This window comes from Mus musculus, chromosome 15 (genome assembly GCF_000001635.26).
Source record: "Mus musculus strain C57BL/6J chromosome 15, GRCm38.p6 C57BL/6J".
Taxonomy (NCBI): domain Eukaryota; kingdom Metazoa; phylum Chordata; class Mammalia; order Rodentia; family Muridae; genus Mus; species Mus musculus.
Window position 1 is genome coordinate 36,022,744 of NC_000081.6, and position 19,573 is coordinate 36,042,316.

Consider the following 19,573-nt stretch of genomic DNA (forward strand, 5'->3'; position numbering starts at 1 on the left):
CCACTCCTGGGCATATACCCAGAAGATGCTCCAACATGTAATAAGGACACATGTGCCACTATGTTCATAGCAGCCTTATTTATAATAGCCAGAACCTGGAAAGAACCCAGATGTCCCTCAACAGAGGAATGGATACAGAAAATGTGGTACATTTACACAATGGAGTACTACTCAGCTATTAAAACAATGAATTTATGAAATTCTTTGACAAAAGGATGGGTCTTAAGGATAAAATCTGAGTGAGGTAACCCAATCACAAAAGAACTTACATGATATGCACTCACTGATAAGTGGATATTAGCCTACAAACTTAGAATGCCCAAGAGACAATTTGCAAAACACATGAAACTCAAGAGAGAAGACCAAAGTGTGGATACTTCGATCCTTCTTAGAAGGAGGAACAAAATACCCATGGAAGTAGTTTCAGAGACAAAGTTCAGAGCAGAGACTGAAGGAATGACCATCCAGACACTGCCCCACCAGGGGATCCTTCACATAAACATCCACTAAACCCAGACACTATTGCATATGCCAGCAAGATTTTGCAGACAGGACTCTGATATAGTTGTTTCCTGTGAGTCTCTGCCAGTGCCTGGCAAACACAGAAGTGGATGCTCACAGTCATCTATTCACAGGGTACCCAATGAAGGAGCTAGAGAAAGTACCCAAGGAGCTGAAGCAGTCTGCAGCCCTATAGGAGAAACAACAATAAGAAACAACCAGTACCCCCAAAGCTCCATGGGACTAAATCACAAATCAAAGAAAACACATGGTGACTGTGTCTCTAGTTGCATATGTAGCAGAGAATGACCTAGTAGGCCATTGATGGTAAGAGAGGCCCTTTGTCTTGCTAAGAGTCTATGGAGGGGAATGCCAGGGCCAGGAAGTGGTAGTGGGTGGGTTAGGGAGCAGGGAGAGGGAGAACGGTATAGGAGATTTTCAGAGAGGAAACTAGGAAAGGGGATAGAATTTGAAATGTAAATGAAGAAAATATCTAATGAAGTAGCAATGAAATAGATCTATGGTTGGGGTCACCACAACATGAGGAATTGTATTAAAGAGTTGCAGCATTAGGAAGGTTGAGAACCTCTTATTTCCGGCTTATTAAATGTTTCAGTGGACAAAACAAAAACAAAAACAAAAAACAAAAAAAAACCCGAATATATATAGGACTACCGTGCTACCTACTAGCCAATGAATTGTATTTCTTTATTTCTAAAGGGAGCAGTAAGAGGCTGTCTGAGTAGGGAAACCTTCAGGCTATGGCAGTCACTATGGGGAAAGAGAGGCTCTGCTGAACCAGGGTTACATCAGCAGTTATTGCTCATCCCTTTGGCTTCACTTGGCTCTCATTTGCAAGCTGATCTTACACTCTTCTGCCATGACATATCTCAGCTCCTTATGATCCAAAACAACTACTATGCATATAGACATAAAGATAAATAAGAAACACACTGCTCTTGCAAACTTTACAATCCAGTAAGTCCGACTAGAGGATAGTCACTTTGAACTTAGCATTAGAAGTGCTTCAGCAGGGACGAACGCAGGGAAGAGAAGATGGGGCTGCACGAAGCTCAGGACTAAAGATAGGAAAGGCCCTTTATGGGACTACAGCTATTTCAGTGACCCTGGGGAAGAGAGAACGGGGGTGCTGAGAGAGGTAGCCGTGAAGCAATCTTTGCTGTATGTAGCAGGGAAGTAGTGAAGCATTTTAATCAGAGAATGGCAGGCACCATTTTGAGGGGGAAAAAAAGTGCTTTGCTCGCAGTACATGAGCTGGAGCAAGTCCAGAGACAGGAGCTGTGCTGAGCAGAAAGGTTTTCCAGATCTCACGTGGCATGGAGGTGAAGAAAAGCAGATAGCCTGTTACAACAAGGAGGCTCATGATTACGTTTTAAGAATTGATCAAACATGAAGCTAAGGAAGCAAAGGAGAGGAAGAACAAAACTCTCTGGTTCGCATCTCTGGGGTGAGGGCCACCACGCTCAGAGCTGTTCCTACGCAGGCAGGGATAATTATAGATCTGGAGGAAAAGAGGCCCTCAAAGGACAAATCTCTTTTTAAGCTACCTCAGGAAACCAGACATTGCACTAGGACTAGGACAGCAATCCCTAGCAGATGAGCCTCTTTGGACCTCTCTGCTCAGACACAAGATCTTGGACACAGAGCCCATGCCTTGCTCTGGTTTGTCAGGATGGCGAGGCAAGGCTGAATCGCTAGGATCACGTCCTTGGCAGATGCTACAGTTCTGGTGCCAAGTTCTCTGTTTCTCTCTTGCATATCCTCAATCACTCCTCTGCAAGTTTTCATGCATAATTTGGGTTGTGAGTCCACTCTCATCACTCAGAAGATTGAACAGAGCGGCTCACAGTGAACAGTTGAGGGACAATGTGTCACAGGCACACTCCAAATCTGGTTCATATCACTTAGCTTGTGACATGGTCTTCCTCATTACCCCAATTAGAACTTATTTTTCTTAATCACCTTTTAGGAACAACAACACTAAAAGGGTTTTCAAAATGCAAATAAATCATGCTTATCAAGTCAATGTTTTCTATTATTTATCTTTAAAAGAAGTAACATAAGCAAGCTAAAAAGAGGCATAATTTTCCTTTCATGAGCAAACACACTGCTGGTTGAGGTTAAGTCCCACTTAAGTCTCCTCTCACTTATTTTATGAGCTTCATGAATATTTCAATCTTTTAAAAATATACAAAGTTTAAGACACACATATTTACACATCTTTACACATACTTTAAAGGAAATGTGAATAGTGGGAAAAGAGAGAGGAATTACTGGGAGTATTTTTATAATTTGTAGATAAAAATGGTACCTGTGAAAGTTAAAGCACATTAATTTTATTTATGGCATTATGAGCAAAACAGTATGTGAGCCACTAGATTTGTATATTTTAGAGGTATAGGCACTAAATCTACATTAAGGAAAGCAAACTGCAGTATCAGGAACATTAAGATCTCACGCATAGATGAAGTAAAAGCTTTAAAAGGCTGCCTTGGCTGCTGGTGTGTTCCAACACATGCTCACCATTGCCTCTACCTCCTACCTGTGCCTCTCGGAACACATACGGCCCCAGCTCCTTCCTGTGTTCAAGGATCTTCTGGGCTTGCTCAACTGGAATATCAATCTGTAAAGCTGGTGGGATATAGGAGTTAATGAAGCAGTTGATGATGGTTGTAATCTTCTTGTGGATGATAGATTCGTCACAATGTGAGTGGCACAAATCCTGAACAAAACAGAATGGGGTTGTGCTTTATCACAGCACTCTGCAGTATATACACTCTGCAGTATATACACCCTGCAGTATATACACTCTGCAGTATATATACTCTGCGGTATATACACTCTGTGGTATATACACTCTGCAGTATATACACCCTGCAGTATATACACTCTGCAGTATATACACTCTGCAGTATATATACTCTGCAGTATATACACCCTGTAGTATATACACTCTGCGGTATATATACTCTGCAGTATATACACCCTGCAGTATATACACTCTGCGGTATATACACTTTGCAGTATATACTTCAGCTTATGAGGGAGGGATTGTAACACCTCAGAACTATCTAAAGCCCTTTCCTTCAGGCTCAGGAGCCTAATGCTCTGCCTTGCTTTCATTTAATTCTGTCACTTGTGTCCCTAGGCAGGGACAGTGTTAGCATCTAGTATGACTCCTTAGCAGCTATGCTAGATACCAGACACTGAGATGGGGTCAGTCTCCATGGAAGAGATACATGAGACACTCACATGCCGTGACCGAGTCCTAGCAGAACATTGGGAATATGCTTCTAACAGGTGGCAGGTAGATATAAAAGCTTTCTGTCCTGACTGCTGCCACAGGAGGACTAAGTCTGACGGCTTTTGGTAAAAAAATTGTGCATCCGGCTCTAGTTACCACATCTGCACGAATTACTCTTACAACACTGTGAGCAAATTCAAGATACATGTTGGGGTGGGCAGCTTGCTGGGGTGGGCAGCTTGCTGGGGTGAGCGGCTTGCTGGGGTGAGAGGGGATTCTCCATGCAGTGTCTAGCTACAGAGGCTCAAGACCACCGGCCCTGGCTGAATGGAGTTTGGCTGCCTGACAAGCAGAGCCTTATGACTGAGCTTTCTCACATCTCCAGAGGAAGCGGGAGATCATATTAGTAGATGTCCTTCAATGTCACATCCTAGTAACCCATCCTCAGCAAGGGCCCCACCTCTGCTTCTCAAAGCAAGGCCTCCAACTGGTGACCAAGTATTTGGAGTCATTTTGTATCAGCTCATTATTCCTTTTAGAAGGATTTTAAAAGTAATGACAGGACATTAAAATATGCTATCCAGTTTTAAAGTTCTAATTTTAAAGTTACAGTTGAAAGCCATGCTTTTCTAATAGATAGCTTGACTTGAATTATAGCATTTTTATGTCAGTTTTTTTTTTTTTTTTTTTTTTTTTTTTTTGCTTTGTAAATCAGCTGAAAGCAAACAATCTGGAAACTTCTAATTCTAGGCTAGAAATTAGCTAACATTCACTAAGTACTCAGTGAACACCAGTCACTGTAAGACATGTCTTAGGATATTAAAGGAAGAAAAGTCTTGGCTCCAGTCATGCAGACTTTTATGTAGGGTTTACCATATGTTAGGCAAAAAAAGCTTAATATTAACATTATACTGTAAATAGCCTACTCAATTTAGCACCAGCTCAGAAAAAGTCTATTTGTATTGCATAAGTTTGGTATGTTACCAAATAGTCACTGTTCACCATTACCAGTAGAATTATAATACAATTATTTGGTGAACTTGATTTATAATTATATAATATAACTTGAGAAGTAAAAAGAAACTTGCAAAGTTAGAGAATATTAATTCTGAGTGATGGGACTGAACTTAGAATTATAACTGATACCTTTCCCAATTTCTTATTTTTGGTTTGTTTGTTTGTTTGTGAGATAGGGACTTACTATATGGCTGTCCTGGAACTCACTCTGTAGACCAAGCTATCCTCAGATTCACAGAGCTCCTCCTGCCTCTGCCTCTCAAGTGTTGGGATTAAGAGCTTGAGCCTTGTTAACTCTTACTATTACTGAAGAATTCTTCCATCTAGTAAGTTTCAGCAAGGAGAGATGCCATCTGACCCTCATCCCTAAGAGAGATGCCATCTGACCCTCATCCCCAAGAGAGATGCCATCTGACCCTCATTCCTAAGAGAGATGCCGTCTGACCCGCATCCCTATGAGAGATGCCATCTGACCCTCATCCCCAAGAGAGATGCCGTCTGACCCTCATCCCCAAGAGAGATGCCGTCTGACCCTCATCCCTAAGAGAGATGCCGTCTGACCCGCATCCCTATGAGAGATGCCATCTGACCCTCATCCCTAAGAGTGATGCCATTTGACCTGCAACCCTATGAGAGATGCTGTTTGACCCTTGTCACTAACATCCTGGGCTATCCATCACAATTCTACTCATCTTCTTGAATGTGCCCCGTTTGCCCATCATCTGTCTCTCTTTAGATACTGTATGTCTGAAAGGAGACACTGTTTGGTCATTGTGATGTCCTTAGTATTCAGCTTAGCCCTATGTTAGGAGATGGAATCAATAAACAACTCCCTTCTAATGTTTTTCTCTACAGATATCCACATGAGTACAAATTTCACATGAAATCGTGCTGTTGCCCAGTAACCAGCGGTAAGGCACTCAGTAGATGAGTATTACTAATCATTCTCCTAAATGATTCTTATTGACTGTAGAGATGAATCAACATCCCCGTTAATGACCCAATATCCTGTTGATGACTTAGTGCTTTCTGATTTCTCATAATTCAGAACGCTGTTTGACCAAGATGTCCTTAGCTGTCCCTTGTCCTTAGCTGTCCCTGCCTGATTCCCATGTCACACTAGGAAGCAGCACAGATCTGTGGCTGCTATTGGCTTCAGCCATACAATGACTTTGTTCAAAGTCCAGCTCTCCCACTTCATGAGTTTCATACTGGACGTTTCTTAGCTTTTCTGTATTTTAGCATTTTTACTTGTAATATTATACTTATAACACCTTTGATATCATAGAATTCTCATGAATAATAAACCCATGATCACAAGAAAAGCATTAAAATGATCCCTGGCAGACTGGAAACTTAAGAGTATGCCCTGTGTGTGAAGGGAATCTGTGATATCTGTTACCACAGTGATTGGGAGAGCTGGCTGGCTAGGTGGGTGTCCACTCCTCCATGGCTACTCCATGTGCCTCTCCTAAAGATGCATGGTCAGCTGAGGAGAACGACCATTCTTCTATCATGGGCTTAGTTGCACTCCCCTGCTAGAAGCTCCAAACAAGTTTTCAAAGTAAGCAATTTAAGAGTTAGTTCAGCAAGACACTGTAGGTAGAACACTTGCCACTGCCATACTCCCTCAAGACCTAATACAGATGTCAACATTTCTGCTGATACTCCCTGGCCTACCATTGCTCCATCTTAGCCATCACCTACTCCAAGCTGAACTGCGCCTCCCTACAACAGAGCCCCAAAGACATTTAGATCACAAGGGCAGCTGCTTTAATGGATCTAGAGTAGAAAGCCATTATTGGGAGGTGCTGACTCTGGGGCCTGCCTAGTAGAAGTAGGTCACAGGAATCTGTCACTGTGATTATTTTGTTGTGTTTTCCCTGTCTCTGCTTCCTGTCTGCCAGTATCTACTGTTCTTCTTTCATACTCTGTTGGGCATGATGGACTGAATGTCCCAAACCATGTGCCAAAAAACTACCTTCTCTCTTTAAGTTGCCCTCTCGTGTGTTTTGGTCATGGTTAGAGCACCATTATCTGATGTCACAGCTGGCCAGGTGTGGTAACACCTGGAATCCAAGCATCCCAGAGGCTTCTCTCCCTTAGGATGTCTATAGCTGTGATGGAATGTCATGACTAAAAAGCAAGTTGGGGAGGTAAGGGTTTTTTTTTTTTTTTTTTTGGCTTACATTTCCATATTCATCATTAAAGAAAGTCAGGACAGGAACCCAAACAGGGCAGGAACCTAGAGACAGGAGCTGATGCAGAGGCTGTAGAGGGGTGCTGCTTACCGGCTTGCTCAGCCTGCTTTCTTATAGAACCCAAGATCACCAGCCCAGGGATGGCACCATTTACAATGGTCTTCCTCCATCATTCACTAATTAAGAAAGTGCCCTACAAGCCTGCGAAAACCTGATTTTTTGAGGCATTTTCTCAGTTGAGGTTTCCCCCTGTTCAGTGACTCTAGCCTGTGTCGGGTTGGCATCAAACCAGCCAGCACCACTGACCCCAACTTGACACACAAACACATCACTGTTAAGCCTTTTCTTTGATATTTATTCCCAAGATCTTACATTAATGAGAGCTCGATATAAAGTATTCCAAATTGTAAAAGTCCCACAGTATTTAAAAATGTAAACAGCTACAAATTCAGTTTCTTTAAAATACCCAGTCTCCTTTAAAATTCTAAAGTCTTTTAAAATTCAAAGTCTCTCAACTGTGGGCTCCTGTCAAATCAAAAATAAGTTAAATACTTTCTTACTCCAAGAGAGAAGAACCAGGGTAGTCATCATCTGAACAAAACCAAACCAACTGAAAAGGGTAAATAACTCAACATTCAATGATCTGGGATTCACTCACAATCTTTTGGGTCACTTCTCCAGCCCTACCCTCTGCAGCACACACAGCGTGTCTTCTAGGCTCAGGCTGGCTCCACTCCATACCTACTGTCCTTGGTCATCCCATGGGAGTGGCATTTCCAAAATGCTGGGGTCTCCTGCTGCAACTGGGATATACTTTTACCAATCGCTCGCTTGGACTCTCTTCAGGGACTCAAGTCCTGTACACACTGGTAGGCCTCAGCTGTTCTCCATGATCCCTTCATGCCTTCAAACCAGAAGGACCTGGGTGATCCTTACACTACCAAGTTCAGCTACAGCATGAGGACACAGCTTGTGTGTGCTGACTCTGGGGATTTCACATCAGTGGTGCTGGTCTAGCTTCAGCTAACCAGCATCAATTGTCCCAGTGAAGCTCAGTGCTGACTTTAGTAGTTCTGGTCTGTTAATCACACCTGACTCTTCAGCCCCTTGCTCACCAAAACCACAGATTCTTAACTCAAAATAGCCAAGGATCTGAGGAGAGTCTTCAAGTGACTCTAAAACTTCCCTCAAGAATTCGAAAGCCAGGCTTCTGTTATACTTTTTGGTGCTCCTTTTTGTTATAGATCTGTGTAAGAGTGACCCCTAGTAACCAGGTGACACAGTCAGCACCAAGCTGTTTTGAACTCTCCTTTGTAACTCTGCAACTTAGCCTCAGGCTGACTTTATGGACAAGGAGAGAAAGCAGCCACATTCTTATTCAAGCCACCACAAGGCCAAAGGAAGAACATCATCACAAGTTTGTAGCTATATTGCAGAAGAGATATTAAAATGGAGACCAAGGAGAGCAACAAAACTAAATTCATGGTGTGTTGGGAAAAAAACTTGAATTTTACTGAGCAACTGTACTTTGAGGAACTCATTAGTGTTGTTCAAGACGCACTTAACCTTCCAGTCAGGGCCAGCCCCAGGCTACCTTAGACACAAACTCTTCAGACTGTCTCACTGTCCCCAGAGGACTCTCTACCCCACAGGCACCCTGGCATGCCCAGGATCTTAGGATCACTGGTGAGTCAAACAGAACATCTTCTCCAACAGGGGTGCCTGGGGAAAGCTGTAGCACAGACACAGGAAACCCGCCCGACCAGTATTTCAGGTTCCTTCTGGTCTACCTTGGTTTCAAACTCAGCTGAGAGGCCCATGGTCCCCAGAGGAGGTGCCACTTCTTAGGATCTTAGGATTTCAGGATCCCAGCATCCCAGGAGCTTGATCACACCAGGCTCTCAGGGTCTCAGAGGAAGCTTGATGGCCAAGAACTCAGACACACCCAGAATCTCAGGTTTACAGGATCCTGGAATCACAGGATCACAGAGAAAGCTGGACTCTGAGGAGTTCTGAATCAACTGGGATTACAGGAATGACAGGCTCCAATCAGATATACTGAGGGCAGCAAGCACTTGAGATATTCAGATGGCAGGAGGCAAATGTAAGAACAGAAGCAGCAGAAACCAAGGTTACTTGGCATCATCAGAACCAAACTCTCACACCATAGCAAGTTCTAGATACACCATGACATCAGAAAAGCAAGATATGGATCTAAAGTCACTTCTCGGACCATCTAGAGACTGCCATATCCAGGGATCCATCCCATAATTAGCCTCCAAACGATGACACCATTGCATACATTAGCAAGCATTTGCTGAAAGGACCTTGATATAGCTGTCTCTTGTGAGACTAGGCCGGGGCCTAGCAAACACAGAAGTGGATGCTCACAGTCAGCTATTGGATGGATCACAGGGCCCCCAATGGAGGAGCTAGAGAAAGTATCCAAGGAGCCAAAGAGATTTGCAACCCTATCGGTGGAACAACATTATGAACTAACCAGTACCCCGGAGCTCTTGACTCTAGCTGCATATGTATCAAAAGATGGCCTAGTCGGCCATCACTGGAAAGAGAGGCCCATTGGACAGGCAAACTTTATATGCCCCAGTACAGGGGAATGCCAGGGCCAAAAAGTGGGAATGGGTGGGTAGGGGAGTGGGGGGGGGGTATTGGGGACTTTTGGGATAGCATTGGAAATGTAATTGAGGAAAATACGTAATAAAACATATTAAAAAAAAATAAAGTCACTTCTCATGATGATGATGGAGGACTATAGGAAGGAAATAAATAATTCCCTTAAAGTAATACAGGAGAACACATCCAATCAGGTGAAAGAATTGAACAAAACCACCCAGGATCTAAAAATGGAAGTAGAAACAATAAAGAAATCACAGGGACTGCAGAAGCGACACAGCTTCTGGGACAGGCAGAAGCGACATAGCTTCTGGGACAGACCCCCATTTCAGGATCGAGACACCTGGCACCTTCCCCGCCAGAGGAGAAGTGGCTGCCTGGGAGGGCTCTGACCGCCAGAGCAGGTGAGAGAGCCATCTTGTGTCCCGGGTCCCTCAGAGACCAGTCTGTGCAGGTGAGCGCACAGACTGCAGTGGCAACACATCTTCTGAAACAGGCCCTGTTTCAGGCCTTCATCTTCAGCTAGGAGGCAGGTCTGAACGCCAGACCTCTGTGCACCTTCCCTGCAAGAGAAGAGCTTGCCTGCAGAGAGTACTCTGACCACTGAGACTCAGGAGAGAGCTAGACTCCAAGGACTGCTGACAGAGGCTAACAGAATCACAGGAGGAACAAGCTCCAGCCAGAAACAACTATAACAACTAACTCCAGAGATTACAAGGTGGCGAAAGGCAAACATAAGAATCTTACTAACAGAAACCAAGACCACTCACCATCGTCAGAACCAAGCACTCCCACCTCAGCCAGTCCTGGATACCCCAACACACCCGAAAAGCAAGATTCAAATTTAAAATCATGTTTCATGATGCTGGTAGAGGACTTTAAGAAGGACATTACTAACTCAAAGAAATATAGGAGAACACTGCTAAACAGGTATAAGTCCTTAAAGAGGAAACACAAAAATCCCTTAAAGAATTACAGGAAAACACAACCAAAGAGGTGATGGAATTGAACAAAACCATCCAAGACCTAAAAAGGGAAGTTGAAACAATAAAGAAAACCCAAAGGGAGACAACTCTGGAGATAGAAACCCTAGGAAAAAAATCTGGAACCATAGATGGGAGCATCAGCAACAGAATACAAGAGATGGAAGAGAGAATCTCAGGTGCAGAAGATTCCATAGAGAACATCGGCACAACAATCAAAGAAAATGCAAAATGCAAAAAGATCCTAAATCAAAAAATCCAGGAAATCCAGGACACAATGAGAAGGCCAAACCTACAGATAATAGGTATAGATGAGAATGAAGATTTTCAACTCAAAGGACCAGTAAATATCTTCAACAAAATTATAGAGGAAAACTTCCTAAACCTATAGAAAGAGATGCCCATGAACATACAAGCCTACAGAAATCCAAATAGAATGGACAAGAAGAGAAATTCCTCCAGACACATAATAATCAGAACAACAAATGCACTAAACAAAGATAGAATATTAAAAGCAGTAAGGAGAAAAGGTCAAGTAACATATAAAGGCAGGCCTATCAGAATTACACCAGACTTCTCACCAGAGTCTATGAAAGCCAGAAGTTCCTGGACAGATGTTATTCAGACCCTAAGAGAACACAAATGCCAGCCCAGGCTACTATACCCCACAAAACTCTCAATTATCATAGATGGAGAAGCCAAGGTATTTGTACTGGCTAGTTTTATGTCAACTTGACAGAGCTGGAGTTATCACAGAGAAAGGAGCTTCAGTTGAGGAAATGCCTCCATGAGATCCAACTGTAATGCATTTTCTCAATTAGTAATCAAGGGGGAAAGGCCCCTTGTGGGTGGGACCATTTCTGGGCTGGTAGTCTTGGTTCTATAAGAGAGCAGGCTGAGCAAGCCAGGGGAAGCAAGCCAGTAAGTAACATCCCTCCATGGCCTCTGCATCAGCTCCTGCTTCCTGACCTGCTTGAGTTTCAGTCCTGACTTCCTTGGTGATGAACAGCAGTATGGAAGTGTGAGCTGAATAAACCCTTTCCTCCCCAACTTGCTTCTTGGTCATGATGTTTGTGCAGGAATAGAAACCCTGACTAAGACAGTATTCCATGACAAAACCAAATTCACATAATATCTTTCCACAAATCCAGCCCTTCAAAGGATAATAAAGGGAAAACACCAACACCAGGACAGAAACGACACCCTAGAAAAAGCACAAAATTAATCCTTCAACAAACCTAAAAGAAGACACCCGCAGGAACAGAATCCCAACTTTAACAATAAAAATAAAAGGAAGCAACAATTACTTTTTTTAAATCTCTGTTAACATCAGTGGACTCAATTCCCCAATAAAAAGACATAGACTAATAGACTGGCTACACAAACAGGACCCAACATTTTGCTGCTTAAAGGAAACCCACCTCAGGGAAAAGGACAGACACTATCTCAGAGTGAAAGGCTGGAAAACAATTTTCCAAGCAAATGGTCCCAAGAAACAAGCTGGAGTAGCCATTCTAATATCAAATAAAATTGGCTTCCAACCCAAAGTTACCAAAAAAGACAAGGAGGGGTACTTCATACTCATCAAAGGTAAAATCTACCAAGATGAACTCTCAATTCTGAATATCTATGCTCCAAATGCAAGGGCCTCCACGTTCATTAAAGAAACAAATAAAAGCTCAAAACACACATTGCAATGACACACAATAATAGTGAGAGACTTCAACACCCCACTTTCATCAAAGGACAGATCCTGAAAACAGGAACTAAATAGGGACACAGTGAAACTAACAGAAGCTAGGAAGCACATGGAATTGACAGATATCTATAGAACAACTCATCCTAAAACAAAAGGATATGCCTTCTTCTCAGCACCTCATGGAACCTTCTCCAAATTTGACCATATAATTGGTCACAAAACAAGCCTCAACATATACAAGAATATTGAAATTATCCGATGCATCCTATCAGATCACCACAGACTAAGGTTGATCTTCAATAACAACATAAATAATAGAAAGCCAACATACACATGGAAGCTGAACAACACTCTACTCAATGATAAATTGGTCCATGATGAAATAATGAAAGGAATTAAAGACATTTTAGAGTTTAATGAAAATGAAGCCACAACATACTCAAACTTATGGGACACAATGAAAGCAGTCCTAAGAGGAAAACTGAGTGCCTCCAAAATAAACTAGAGAGAGCATACACTAGCAGCTCGACAGCACACCTGTAAGCTCTAGAACAAAAGGAAGCAAATTCACCCAAGAGGAATAGAAGGGAGGGAATAATCAAACTCAGGGCTGAAATCAACCAAGTGAAAACAAAAACAACTATATAAAGAATCAACCAAATCAGGAGCTGGTTCTTTGAGAAAATCAGCAAGATAAGTAAACACCTAGCCAGGCACCTAGAGGGCACAGAGACAGTATCCTAATTTAAAAAATCAGAAATGAAAAGGGAGACATAACAACAGATCCTGAGGAAATCCAAAACATCATCAGATCCTACTACAAAAGGCTATACTCAACAAAACTGGAAAACCTGGACGAAATGGACAACTTCCTAGACAGATACCAGGTACCAAAGTTAAATCAGGATCAGATTAACGATCTAAACAGTCCCATTTCCCCTAAAGAAATAGAAGCAGTCATTAATAGTCTCCCAACCAAAAAAAGCCCAGGACAAGATGGGTTTAGTGCAGAGTCCTATCAGACCTTCAAAGAAGACCTAATTCCAACTCTCCTCAAACTATTCCACAAAATAGAAACAGAAGGTACTCTTCCCAATTCATCCTATGAAGCCACAATTACTCTGATACTTAAACCACAGAAAGACCCAACAAAGAAAGAGAACTTCAGACCAATTTCCCTCTTGAATATAGATGCAAAAATACTCAATAAAATCCTTGCCAATCGAATCCAAGAACACATCAAAACAATCATCCATCATGGTCAAGTAGGCTTATACCAGGAATGCAGGGATGGTTTAATATACAGAAATCCATCAATGTAATCCACGATATAAACAAACTCAAAGACATAAACCACATGATCATCTCATTAGATGCTGAGAAAGCATTCGACAAAGTCCAACACCCATTCATGATAAAAGTCATGGAAAGATCAGGAATTCAAGGTCCATACCTAAACATAATAAAAGCAATATACAGCAAACCAGTAGTCAACATCAAACTAAATGGAGAGAAACTTGAAGCAATCCCACTAAAATCAGGGACTAGACAAGGCTGTCCACTTTCTCCCTACCTATTCAATATAGTACTTGAAGTCCTAACCAGAGCAAGTAGACAACAAAAGGAGATCAAGGGGGTATAAATTGGAAAGAAAGAAGTCAAAATATCACTATTTGCAGATGATATGATAGTATATATAAGTGACCTCAAAAATTCTACCAGAGAACTCCTAAACCTGATAAACAACTTCAATAAATTGGCTGGATATAAAATTAACTCTACACAAAGGATAAATAGGTGGAGAAAGAATACCTTGGTGTGATTGTAACTAAGGAAGTGAAAGATCTATATAATAAGAACTTCAAGTCTCTGAAGAAAGAAATTGAAGATCTCAGAAGATCTAATGATCTCCCATGCTTATGGATTGGCAGGATTAATATAGTCAGAATGGCCATCTTGCTGAAAGCAATCTATAGATTCAATGCAATCTCCATCAAAACTCCAACTCAATTCTTCACAGAGTTAGATAGGCAATTTGCAAATTCATTTGGAATAACAAAAATCCTAGGATAGCAAAAACTATTCTCAACAATAAAAGAACCTCTGGTGGAATCACCTGCCTGACCTCAAGCTGTACTACAGAGCAATTGTTATAAAAAACTGCATGGTACTGGTACAGTGACAGACAGGTAGATCAATGTAATAGAATTGAAGACCAACAAATGAACCCACACACCTATGGTCACTTGATCTTTGACAAATAAACTAAAACCATCCAGTGGAAAGAAGACAGCATTTTCAACAAATGGTGCTGACACAAGTGGCAGTTATCATGTGGAAGAATGTGAATTGATCCATTCTTATCTCCTTTTACAAAGCTCAAGTCTAAGTGGATCAAGGAACTCCACATAAAACCAGAGACACTGAAACTTATAGAGGAAAAAGTAGGGAGGAGCCTCAAAGAGATGGACAAGGGGAAAGATTCCTCAACAGAACAGCAATGGCTTGTGATGTAAGATGAAGAATCAACAAATGAGACCTAATAAAATTGCAAAGCTTCTGTAAGGCAAAGGACACTGTCAATAAGACAAAAAGGCAACCGACAGATTTGGAAAAGATCTTTACCACTCCTAAATTGATAGGGGAGTAATATCCAATATATATATATATATATATATAAATCTGAAGAAGTTAGACTCCAGAAAACCAAATAACCATATTTTTAAACTGGGGTACAGAGCTAAACAAAGAATTCTCAACTGAGGAATACTGAATGGCTGAGAAGCACCTAAAAAAATGTCCAACATCCTTAATCATCAGGGAAATGCAAATCAAAACACCCCTGAGATTCCACCTCACATCAGTCAGAATGGCTAAGATCAAAACCTGAGGAGACAGCAGATGCTGGTGAGGATGTGGAGAAAGAGGAACACTCCTCCATTGCTGGTGGGATTGCAAACTAGTACAACCACTCTGAAAATCAGTTTGGTGGTTCCTCATAAAATTGGACATAGCTCTACTGGAAGATCCAGCAATCCCACTCCTGGGCATATACTCAGAAGACGCTCCAACATGTAATAAGGATACATGCTCCACTATGTTCATAGCAGCCTTTTTTTTTTTAAGACAGGGTTTCTCTGTATAGCCCTAGCTGTCCTGGAACTCACTTTGTAGACCAGGTTCTCCTGGAACTCAGAAATCTGCCTGCCTCTGCTTCCCAAGTACTGGGATTAAAGGCGTGCACCAGCACTACCTGAGCAGCCTTATTTATAGTAGCCAGAAGCTGGAAAGAAACAGATGTCCCTCAACAGAGGAACGGATACAGAAAATGTCGTACATTTACACAATGGAGTACTACTCAGCTATTAAAAACAATGAATTTATGAAATTCGTAGGCAAATGGGTGGATCTAGGGGATATCATCCTGAGTGAGGTAACCCAATCACAAAAGAACTCACATGATCTGCACTCACTGATAAGTGGATATTAGCCTACAATCTTAGAATACCCAAGATACAATTTGCAAAACACATGAAATTCAAGAAGAAGGAAGACCAAAATATGAATACTTCGATCCTTCTTAAATGGGGGAACAAAATACCCATGGAAGGAGTTACAGAGACAAAGTTCAGAGCAGAGACTAAAGAAACAACCATCCAGAGACTACCCCACTAGGGTATCCATTGCATAAACAATCACCAAACCCAGACACTATTGCATATGCCAACAAGATTTTGCTGACAGGACCCTGATATAGCTGTCTCCTGTGAGTCTCTGCCAGTACCTGACAAATACAGAAGTGGATCTCACAGTCATCTATTCACATGATGCTTAATGAAGGAGCTAGAGAAAGTACCCAAGGAGCTGAAGGGGTCTGCAGCCCTATAGGAGGAACATCAATATGAACTAACCAGTACCCCCAAAGCTCCATGGGACTAAACCACCAATCAAAGAAAACACATGGTGGGATTCATGTCTCTAGCTGCATATGTAGCAGGGGATGGCCTAGTTGGTCGTCAATGGGACGATAGGCCCTAATTCCTGTGAAGGTTATATGCCCCAATATAGGGGAATGCTAGGACTGGGAATGGGAGTGGATGGGTTGGGGTGCAGGGGGAAGTGGGGAGGGGATATGGGATTTTCGGAGGGGAAACTAGGAAAGGGAATAACATTTGAAATGTAAATAAAGAAAATAATAAAAATATATTTTAAAAAATGGGTGATTTTGCTCAGAACTTCAAAATAAAAAAAGGACACACTTAAATTATGAGCCAACAGAAATTATTATCCTCTCAACTGAATTTGTTCTCTTCCTGTACTTTTGCAATAAGAGAGCATAAGCTGATTGCCTGGAAACAAGCCCCTCCCCTGGAAGCATTCAGGCATGGGCTAGATATCTCTTAGGCATGTCTAGACAGCAAAACCAAGAACATCACCTCATATTCAAGGCAAAGTCTCTACATGGTTCCATGAAGACATAAGCCTGAGAATCAGCTGCTTCTGCACCTAAGTCTACCTTGTACTTCTTTGGCTGTGAATGTGGTCACTCTTTAACAGAAGAGCCTCCCTTGTCTCTTTCACTGGATTTCAACACCTGTAATTTGGTGTCATGGTTATCATGGTACACTTGATTAGAAAGGATTCTTGTAGAAAGGTCTTTCTTATATGGATATACCAATTATGGAAGTTTCCAGGGAAAATGTATGTGATGAATTTACAGATGCATGGATGGAAACACTCTCCAGAAATGTACTCGCCAAACCATACTGCAAGTTCTTGTCTCAAAAACACAAATACTATCATTTGAGGGCCTTACTCTTAATCATCATTATACAGAAGAAGTATGTCTAGACAATGGACTGTGAGATCCCAACTTAAAGCGTTTCCCCCAAGCTTGTTTTCCCTGACCTCTAAAAATACAACCAGAAAGAAGCTCTTTGTTCTCTATAGCCAGCAAAAAGCCTTTTTGTTTCTATACCTTACAACCAGAGATGCAATAATTGTAAAAAGACCTAGCCAGGTGCTTGCCTGGCTCCCTGTGCCAAGGACACGGAGATAAACTCCACAAAGAAGAGCTACAACTCACTCCCCACTCCTCATGCCTTGTAATTTTACCAAGGCCACCCGCCACAGAAGAACTGTAGCCAAACTCCTCCCAAATCCTCCCAATTCCTCACTCTTTCCTTTAAAAGCCCCCTACTGATACTGCTCTGGGTCGAACTCCCCTGCCCTGTGCAGTGGTTTTGCATCAGGTGTGGTTTTCTCTCGAGTTATTGAGGTACCAGCTCATTCTGGGACTTGAGCGGAGGTCTCCCCAGTTTCGGGGGTCTTAAATGTGGGGGCCTTACAGGACAATAAGCACATCAGTGTTCAGATATTAGCATGAAGGAGGTTGGCAGTATGGGGGTGGGTGTATTACACAATTCCATTAGCTAGAGATAGCGACATCCTAGCTTAAGGCACCACCTCTTCAAACAGAAGTTATTTTCTCCAGTTCCAAATACAATACCTTAAACTTTTGTACTTCTTGCCAAAAAAGAACTCCATTTTCCAATAAATCTCCTTTCAGGGCCACAAACCGTTGAAATTGCCTTGCAATGACTGGATTCAATAATGCTTTACGGAAAGCAATAATCTCACAGGATGAAGATATCCACTTACTCTCCACAGGCTGTCCAAATAATACAGGAAATCAGACATGTTCCAAAAGTAGCAATCAAGTCCTTAATTAAACTAAAACCACCAACTCCCATTTTTTTTTGATTTGGCTACTGAAATGTGTGCTGTGGATGTAATAGAATTTGACAGCTTTCCCCTCAGACTCTGCATTTTTGTCTCTCTTTTTCCCCTCCCCCTCCAATGGCCCCATTACTTTTAGAAAAATTACTGGCTGACTTACATGTAACTATATTGTTAAAAATTTTTAATAGTCATTACAGTTTGGGGCCAGTGAGAAAAGAGAACAGAATAATCAGGATGCTATTGTTAGATATAGTTACAATGTGACTTATGGTGATTTACATTGTTACATTGTTACATTGTGATTTATTGTGCTTGCATTATTTTTACTACTTCTTTTATTCTTTGGATTATAATAGTTTTAAGAAAAATCAACAATTCTATCATTTAAGTTGAAGATTTACTTTAACTCTATCCTGGTAAGATTATGCTTTTATATGGAATGCTTTTAACCCATTTTAAATGAATAGTTATATTGCTTCTTAACATATTCATGTTGCAATGTTAGGAATGGAAGTCAGTGCCTCGCGCATGTAAGGCAAGTGCTCAACCACTCCACGTCACCCGTGGATACCAACAATCATTTTATTGTTTTGACACAGAACGTCATTCTGTAGCCCTGGCTGGCCCAGAACTCACTATGAAGACCAGGCTGGCCTCACCTTCGCCTGCCTCTGATTCTTGAGTGCTGGGATATTTTTGTTTTCTTCTTAATAATGAAATTCTTCTGACTGAAGATTTATTTTATACATCATAAAATCTACAAGTGCCCATGATATTTTAATAATGCTTAAAGATATTTTATCTACATCTATTTTATACTGTAGCAATTTTGGAGCAAACTTTAAAAAATATTTTACTCAATTCAAGTCACATATTCAACCTCTTTTACCCTCTTAATTTCAAAAAGCAAATAGGTTTTATTAAATTTACCAAATGTATATATTGAAAATAGATTTGAATCCTGTTGGGATTCCCCAGAGTCACTGTCATTAAGTAGGCAACGATGCAAGGACACAGTGCTCCCAAAGTACCATTGTAGCGGGACAAATAAATTATAGCAGTGACTAAATGCCATTACTGACAAGGCATTAAATAAGTTCTTGGAACGAACTGCATGTGACCATCAGTACAAATGTTGGACACAGTTTTGCAAGAAGTACCCTAGGAACTTGAGGGAGGAAAGAGTAATGAATTCCGCCTGGAGAGGGGTAGCCTGCGCTGCAGCTGAAAGGGAAAAGCACCAGGCCGTGGTGAGTGGTGGCCATTAACCCAAGCGCAGGCATAGATGCCTGTCACTCCTTAGCAAGGCAGAGCCATGCTCTCTGCACAAACACTTAAGACTCTTAGCATCTGCTCCGCATTAAGATTACAACCCTATAAATAGGAACAAGTATGGATTAAAGTGGGATGTTTATTTAAAACCCACTCAACAAAGACTGTTTTAAGGCCTGATTCTTAAGACACTAAAACTTAGCCATTTAACTAAAACCTGTAATTTAAATAAATAGAAAATAATGCAAAATATAGATCA

General features: G+C 41.5%; 1 protein-coding gene across 8 annotated transcripts in view; it reads right to left on the reverse strand.

Annotated features, from left to right (window-relative positions):
• Window positions 1-19,573, reverse strand: part of Rgs22 (regulator of G-protein signalling 22) — a 180,065-nt gene that overhangs the window by 62,236 nt on the left and 98,256 nt on the right. For all 8 annotated transcript variants that reach the window (XM_011245372.3, XM_011245371.3, XM_011245373.3 and 5 more), the window contains 2 exons: window positions 17,810-17,971; window positions 3,065-3,244 (listed from right to left, as the gene is read on the reverse strand). In XM_011245372.3, the coding sequence (XP_011243674.1) occupies window positions 3,065-3,244; window positions 17,810-17,971 (342 nt within the window). The remainder of the gene's footprint in view (window positions 1-3,064; window positions 3,245-17,809; window positions 17,972-19,573) is intronic.